General features: G+C 51.8%; 1 protein-coding gene across 3 annotated transcripts; it reads left to right on the plus strand.

The window, feature by feature from the left end:
- The first annotated feature begins 21 nt into the window (after nt 1–21).
- On the plus strand, nt 22–7,790 carry PEX5 (peroxisomal biogenesis factor 5). 3 transcript variants are annotated; one of them, XM_026037204.1, is made up of 15 exons: nt 22–187; nt 283–318; nt 510–642; nt 1,228–1,362; nt 1,884–1,989; nt 2,981–3,071; nt 3,420–3,536; nt 3,920–4,012; nt 4,187–4,306; nt 4,778–4,921; nt 5,401–5,471; nt 5,624–5,839; nt 5,973–6,138; nt 6,322–6,479; nt 6,853–7,790. In XM_026037204.1, exons 1-15 carry the CDS (start codon nt 41–43, stop codon nt 7,052–7,054), a joined length of 1,935 nt encoding a protein of 644 aa, XP_025892989.1. In that variant the 5' UTR covers nt 22–40; the 3' UTR covers nt 7,055–7,790. The 3 variants fall into 3 exon arrangements, with proteins under 3 accessions (XP_025892989.1, XP_025892990.1, XP_025892991.1); XM_026037205.1 differs by lacking the exon at nt 3,420–3,536 and having other exon boundaries at nt 41–187; XM_026037206.1 differs by lacking the exons at nt 3,420–3,536; nt 3,920–4,012 and having other exon boundaries at nt 41–187.
- Nucleotides 7,791–8,011: the final 221 nt, after the last annotated feature.

The following is an 8,011-nucleotide window of genomic DNA, read 5'->3' on the forward strand; positions in this document are numbered from 1 at the left end:
GGTGAGGCCCCCGGCGGCGCCGCCGCCGCCGCCCCGCGCCATGGCCATGCGGGAGCTCGTGGAGCCCGAGTGCGGCGGCTCCAACCCGCTCATGAGGCTCGCCGGCCACTTCACCCAGGACAAGGCGCTGCGGCAGGAGGGACTGCCGGCGGCCGCGCTGGGCTGGCCGCCCGAGGCGCCCGGAGCCGTGAGTGCGGGGCGGCCCCGGGGCTCCCGCGGGGGTTCGGCAGTGCCCCCCGTGCGGGGCCCGGGGCTGCTGGCTCACTGCCCCTGTCCCCGCAGGTGTCCAAACCGCTGGCAGCGGCCTCTGAAGATGAGGTAGGATCGGGCGCCGGCTCTCCGCGCGGCTTCTCCTCTCCGCATCTCGCTTGCCGCTCTCGTCTTTCCTCCCCGTTCGCGCTTTCCTTGCACCCTGCCCCGCTCCCGGCCCGGCTCCGTCCGGCCCGGCTCCGTTACCCCGCGCGGGTGCGCTCCGYGCGGTGCCGACTCGCTCGCCGTGTCCTTGGCAGCTGGTCGGAGAGTTCCTGCAGGAGCAGAATGCGCCGCTGCTGTCCCGGGCGCCGCAGACCTTTAAGATGGATGACCTGCTGGCCGAGATGCAGGAGATCGAGCAGTCGAGCTTCCGGCAGGCCCCGCAGCGAGGTGAGGAGAGCCCCGGTACGTGGAAAACAGGAAGAGCTCCCGGGGCTTTGGTTACTCCGAGCAGGGTGGTTCCTGTCCGTTCCGTGTTTGCAAAACTGTGTCTGGGAGCTCAAATACACGATGYGACAGGAAGGGCTGAGGAAGCCGCGTTCGTGCGACTTGGGGGAGCCTGAACGCGATCCAGCTGCCGTCCTCAGCTGCCCCATGGGGAGGCAGAGACGGGATCTGTTGCGTCATGCACAGCAAGAGGACAAGGAGCAACGGGGACACRTTGCAAAAAGGGCAGCCATCCCTAGATAGAAGGAAGAGCTCTTTCTGGATGGTTCAGCCCTGGAACAGGTGCCCAAAGAGACCAGGGAATTCTTGGGGATGTTACAAGTTGCCTGGTCAAGTCCCAGAGCAACCACCTGTGGAATTACCATACTGTGAGAAGAGAGGTGACTTAACAGAGGTCCCTTTCTCTTTTACAGCAGATCCATAGAAAAAYTTAACTTGAGAGGAAGCTGATCAGAGAGGATAAGCGCTGTCTGAAGGAGCCTGGGGTGCTTAAATCCTGTCTCCTCATTTATGTTTTTCTTCCTGTAGCTCCAGGCGTGGCAGACTTGGCACTGTCTGAAAACTGGAGCCAGGAGTTTTTGGCTCAAGCAGATAGCGCTGCTGATGTTTCCTCAGACTATAACGAAGCCGACTGGTCGCAGGAGTTCATTGCTGAAGTGACAGGTGAGCACCTTTCCCAAGCACTGAGGCCGAGGTGCTCCTTGACCACGTGTTTTTGTACAGATTACTAACAAAACAAACATGGCATTGTTTTCCCTTGCTGTGTGGAGAGAGACAGAGCCATTCATGCCCTTCTCGTCTGTATTCCCGGGAGTAGCTACGTAGATCCTCAACACTTCCTGGGGAAAAGCACTGGAGACTTGTAATGCATTGCTAGTTTTCCTGACCCGCAGGCATGTCGCATAGACCAGCAGAGTATGTTGTGAATTTGAAGCAGGCAGTCATATAGATACTGGTGTATCACCACCATGGCATCTGTATGGGGAGACTGTCTGAACCCGAGGTTCAGTTTTTAGATTCAAGTAAACAGTTAGGAGAAATCTGAAACCAAGAAGCTTTCTTTGATGCAGTCTTCCCTGTGTGTGTTAGCTAACTGCATGTAAATTGAAGAGAGCAAAGTCTGAAGATAACTTGAGATATGTTCTGCCCACATTACTTCCCATTCATCCCCGTGTCCTATGCAGATCCGCTGTCCGTGTCTCCTGCCAAATGGGCAGAGGAGTACCTGGAACAGTCGGAGGAGAAGCTGTGGCTTGGGGAATCGGAAGACCAGTCGTTGGCAGATAAATGGTGAGTTTCTCTTTTCAAGACTAGCTATTGCTTCTAGGCCACTGGATGAGTGAAGTATGGCTATGTGACAGAAATATTGTGTAAACTTAATGCTGCCTGAAATCAGTCCTTTGGCTGCAGAGGAAGGAGGAAACCATGTGTATGGAGACTGAGCTCTTCTATGGGATCCCAGCTTTTATTATTTTACTAGTTCCAGGAAGGCATTGTCATTAGGTTAGGCTAGATCATCTGAAGTGATTTAGTAGTGAGTTCAGTTACTGTTGCTTGAACAGAACTTTTCTTCCCACAGCAGATGCCTTTTTTAGACTTGCACATATCAAATGATAGACTCAACCAATTGTGAATTTTCTTTATCTTGTTCTTATTTGACACACCACATTCAGCCTTTCCTCTGGATATTTCTAGATTCAGCCTTCCAGATGCTGTTTTTCTRTATGATAGATTAAATAACCCTCAACTGTTAGAAATCTGTTCTTTATCAGTACTTGTTGACCACAGTCAAGGTTTTCAGTTAAAGAAGCAAAACCAGAGGAAACGTGTGGAGCGGTGTGTTCAGTGTGAACCTTAAATGCTCTTCAGAACTGCTGCTTTCCTGAGATGCAATTCCCATGCGTGTGACCTACTTCCTTTATTCCTAGGTGTACGACCTTGTCTTTGGCAGCATTAAAATGTGTGATTGTTGGTAACATAGTAGCTTGCCAAGTCATTTAGGCTGTTCTGCAAAACTGTGCTGTCATAATAATTGTTTAATTCTGCTGATATTTATGCAATTTGCACAAATATCCTAGAAATATATTTGAATTTTTGCATACAGGATAAAGGTGGTTTGGAGACCTCTTCCCCTCCATCCCCAGAGTCTTTTGGGGAGGATTAAATCCTTGAATAATGTTGTCTGCCCCTTGGTGTTAGTGAAGCTCTGTGCACATCAGTGTTAGTGGAAGAGTTCAGTGTGGCTCTGTCTCTTTCCCTTTTATGGTCTTTGTGAACGCAGGTATGAGGATTATCAACCTGAGGATGATCTTAAGAAAACTGCTAGTGATTTCCTTTCTAAAGTGGATGATCCCAAGCTCAACAACTCTGAGGTGAGAAATACCTTGACGAGGGCTGAGCTGGAAGAACTCTAGAGTATATAAGGGGTGTGGAGATTTGAGATGGAGGTGGGGGGAAGAAAAAAGGGAAGGGGGGGAAAAAGTGCCTCCTGCTGTCCCATGTTTCCTATTTCTTCCCCAGTTCCTTGAAGCTGAACCCTGCAATCCATTTTAGATGTTATCCCTCTCCACCATATGTGCCTGGTGAAGTAGGAAGTCCTGCTTAGCTCTCTGTGCTGGCTTCGCAGAGAGAAATCCTCTTAGTGAAGAAGAGGCAGGGGCAGAGGGGTTGTTGCTAAAGCATCTGCCCAGCTCCACCCTTGTTTCGTTTCTCCGCCACAGTTCCTAAAGTTTGTTCGCCAGATCGGAGATGGGAGGGTATCGATCGAAGCTAATCAGGTGACCCTCAGAGACCAAGATCAGGCAGAGCAATGGGCAGCAGAGTTTATGCAGCAGCAGGTAGGAGCTGAGCCCTGTGTGCACCCGAGGTGAAAAGTYCTTTGCTGCAGTGCACACTCTGGGCGTTAGGGAGGATGGCAAGTCAAACTCTCCGCAGTGCTAACTCATAACTCATAACTGTTGTGGGGGGGAGGTGAGGGGCACAAGGCTGCTGGTCTSTTCATGGCAGAGTCTAGCCAGAAGTTGGGAAGGTCTTGGGTAGTGTGAATTTCCTCATCACATGTAGCACTTGGGAGGAAGGGAGAAGCCAAAGGAACTTTGCCCCTTTGTATAGGCCATCAGTTCTTGCTGATGGGGAGGAGAGGTCATCTGCTGTTTTGGGATGTGCCCCGAGGCTGCCGGCTTCTAAAAAGAAAAGTGTGTTTCTGTTTCCCAACTGCCAGGGGGCATCTGATGCCTGGGTGGATCAATTTGTGCAATCTGGGAACATGTCAACTCTCGATACGGAATTTGAGCAGGCAAAGACTGCYGTGGAGGTAAAGCTGGAGGAGGAGGAGGGCCGGGGTACCTGCAGAGAGCCCATCACAGGGGTACCTCTCTCCGTTGCATGCTGTGAGGAGGGCTGGAATGCCAAGAGGATRTTCTCTGGGGTGTTTCTAGAGGTCACTTATGGTTTGAGGTACTCTCGTGTCCTCCTGTTCTCCCTTCAGTCAGATGTGGACTTCTGGGACAAGCTCCAGGCAGAATGGGAGGAGATGGCCAAGAGAGATGCAGAGGCTCACCCTTGGCTCTCTGATTACGAAGACCTAAGCTCCTCTTCATATGACAAGGTAATGGAGAACAAGATCTCCTAGCCTTGTGATAGGTTGCCCTGAAGAAGCTGGCGTGTTCTTTGCCTTCCCAGTAAACTCCTCAGACTCCAAATGCTCCTCCGGTTCCTCCTCGCATTGATCTGCAATTGTTTGYACCCTCAGACCTGGGTCAACCAGGGCTTCAGTAAATACCAGGCTTGTGCTCCTATACAGAAGTAGTCTAGTTCTTGTCCTACACCCAATGCCGATTAATGCTAGGATTCCTTGCAGTGAGCAGCCTGATTCTCTGTTCAGTCTGTGCCAAAGCAGAGCCGATAGAGCTCAGAGAGTCCAGAGCCAGCAGAACCAGATATTCGGTCACTGCTTGGAACTGTGCAGCTCGTGTGTTTCTTTTTGGGCCAGACCAGACTGAGATGTGCTCTGGAGGGAATTCAYTTTCTAAGCCTGTCCCCTCATATTTATTATCTCCCTGCTTGTCGTTCTTCCCAGGGTTACCAGTTTGAAGAAGATAATCCCATGAGGGATCACCCTGAGGCATTTGAAGAAGGACGGAAGCGCTTGGAGGAAGGAGACCTCCCCAATGCTGTCCTGTTGTTTGAGGCTGCAGTGCAGCAGAAACCGGATCACATGGAGGTGAGTGGGATCCAAGCAGTCAAACCTGGGCCGGTTAGGTATCCTGCTGCTTGATTCCTTTCTGTGTAACTTTGGGAACCTCTACAGCTGGTATGTGTACCAGCTGAGACTTGTATATATTTGGTCTCACTCTGTCCCACAGGAACTTAAGGAAACATTTCTTGACAGTGAGGGTGACAGAGCCCTGGCACAGGCTGCCCAGAGAGGCTGTGGAGTCTCCTCCTTTGGAGATCTTTAAAACCCACTTGGACACAGCCCTGTGCCACGTGCTGTAGGTGACCCTGCGTGAGCAGGGGGGTTGGACTAGATGACCTCTGAGGTCCCTTCCAACCTTMRGCATTCTGTGATTCTGTGAGGGAGTTTTCTCACCAATGTGTGGGATACTATGGCAGGACTAATCCCTCTTCCTGTAGTTGGTTGGTTGATCATCTTCTCGGCGTCTGAAGAAGTCTGACTTTGTGCATCTTTCTCATCTCCAGGCCTGGCAATATCTGGGCACCACCCAAGCAGAGAATGAGCAGGAGCTTTTGGCAATCAGTGCCCTCMGGCAGTGAGTATCGCACGAGGTCCTCTGAGCAGCACTCGCTGKTCTGTGCATAGTGCCCCAGGGACCAGCTGGCCAACGCGATGCACTGTCCCTGCATCTGAATGCCTCCCATCCTGGTTTAATGCTGTAGCCGTTTTTGTTTCTTGGATCCGCAGGTGCCTGGAGCTGCAGCCTGGGAACCTCACGGCGCTCATGGCGTTGGCGGTCAGCTTCACCAACGAGTCCTTGCAGAAGCAGGCGTGCGAGACCYTGCGAGACTGGCTGCGCCACAAGCCGGCCTATGCCCACCTGCTGGAGAAGGAAGCCGAGGCGAGCGTGCCAGGGACAAACCTTGGGCCTCCCAAGCGCGTGCTGAGCTCCCTGTTGTCCGAGTGAGTTAGGGGTATAAATTCTAACCTTTAGTTGAAGGTTTTTGTCAAGGGCCAGGGCTTGGCCGGGCAGGGTGGGCAGCTCGGTTGGCTTGCTTCCCAGTGCTCACATGCTCTTCTTTCTGTGTTTCTGTAGCTCACTCTTCACAGAGGTGAAGGAGCTGTTCTTGGCAGCTGTGCGCAGCAACCCCTCAACTGTGGATCCCGATGTTCAGTGTGGCCTGGGTGTCCTTTTCAACCTGAGTGGCGAGTATGAGAAGGCTGTGGATTGCTTCAGTGCCGCCCTCAGCGTGCGCCCCAATGTGAGAAAGGGCAGAGCCAGAGCAGTGTGTCCTGGGGGGATGCCTGGRGGTTTGTAGGGTGGAGGGGGTGCTTATCTGAAGGGTGCATCTCTTGGGTCTTAGTCACATACATGGGGAAGGAGGGTTTGTTTTGAAGCTTAGAGATCAGTTTGTCTCAGTCCCTCTCTCTGCTGCCTCCTCCAGGACCATCTTCTGTGGAACAAGCTTGGTGCCACCCTGGCCAATGGCAATAGGAGTGAGGAAGCCGTGGCCGCCTATCGCCGGGCGCTGGAGCTCCAGCCCGGATACATCCGCTCTCGCTACAACTTGGGCATCAGCTGCATCAACTTGGGTGCCCACCGGTACGTCAGGGTGGACAGATGTGCTGCGAGCTGTGAGCCTGCATGTGTCTGTGGGAGAGGGACTGCACAACGTTATGGGGTCGTGCTGTGCTGCAGGCAGCCTTCTTTGGGCACTGGAGAGCAGGGTGTCTGTTTGAGGACACGGTTGTAAGGGGGGAAACGTCTCAGGCAAGCAGTTAGAGTAGGGAGTATCTGGGTTTTGGGTTCTGACAAAAAAGCGGGGAGATCTCTGGTTCTGTAGGAGATCAGGGTATGGTGAAAAGGAGGAAAGTACTTGGGAAGGGAGGAATAGGTAGGTCTGGAAGAAATGGGGAAGAAAGTATGGGATATATCATCATCTTTAGTAAGAAAGTGTGTGTTCTCATGTTGACAGCGAGGCTGTGGAGCACTTCTTAGAGGCTTTGCATATGCAGCAGAAGAGCCGAGGCCCACGCGGGCAGCAAGGCGCTATGTCCGACAACATCTGGAGCACCCTGCGCATGGCCCTCTCCATGCTGGGGCAGAGTGACCTGTATGGGGCAGCCGATGCCCACGATCTTCCCACACTGCTCCAGGCATTTGGCCTCCAACAGTGACTCTGGGATGGGCTCTCCTGCGAGTGCAGGACTGGCCCRGCCCAGCTGCCACCTTCCCTGGAGAGAAAATGATCCGTAGGGTTCACACATATCTTTGCTTTGGTAGGACAGATCATTGGCAAGCATTTTTTTTGAAGGACCTCCTGTTGAAGAGTGCAATTTCCACTACACATCTGTTGTGGCCTGAGGATCCCCGAGCTGTTCATGTTCTCACCTCTATGGCTGACCACCCTGTGCCGACTGGCAGATGATCAAAGTGAGGAAAGGACGACCTCCATCTCTCTTGCCAGACTCTGTGTTTGCAGTCATGCCCAACATAATTTTGAAACCTTACACTAACCTTCACAGCCTGCCTTCTGGCCGCATGAGTAGCACAAGTTGCTTTGGTGGGGTGGGATTGCCATTTGATGAAAGGGTGACAAGTTCTGGCTTTTGAGCATGCTTCCCCCTGTGTATTTGAGTGCATCTGGGGTCTGTGAGCTGCTAGGGAAAGGTGGAAGCAGCAGCTCCCCCTCCTGGGTGCTGGTGCCTTTATGGTACGGCCACACATTAGTTTGAGTGTTTTGGTGAGTTTTCAGAGCAGAGCACTTGTACTCATGTTAGGAACATGTATGGAAGCCCATAGGCGGTAGGAGTAAGAGGAGATCCCAGAGTTCAGACGTGAGGGATTCTGATGTAAATAAGAGCCTAAAACATAAAATCTCTCTCACAACACAGAGGGGAGAGAGGGTCAAGTCTTAATTTTCACAYCATCACCTGTCATTGTTTCTCCATTATGCAAAAGTTTTCCTATCCTGCTTGTAATTGATTCTTGTTAATTATAAATATCTGTATATGATTCTGTTGGCAAAAAAATGTTTTTTTAATTGTAAAATATTTTGTATAATATAAAGGGGGGGAAATTAAAATTGCCAAAATGATGTCTCTCTGTGTGATCTGTTGGAGCTACATGCAGTG

Source organism: Nothoprocta perdicaria, unplaced genomic scaffold (genome assembly GCF_003342845.1).
Source record: "Nothoprocta perdicaria isolate Ctin4 unplaced genomic scaffold, notPer1 scaffold_193, whole genome shotgun sequence".
Classification (NCBI taxonomy): Eukaryota; Metazoa; Chordata; class Aves; order Tinamiformes; family Tinamidae; genus Nothoprocta; species Nothoprocta perdicaria.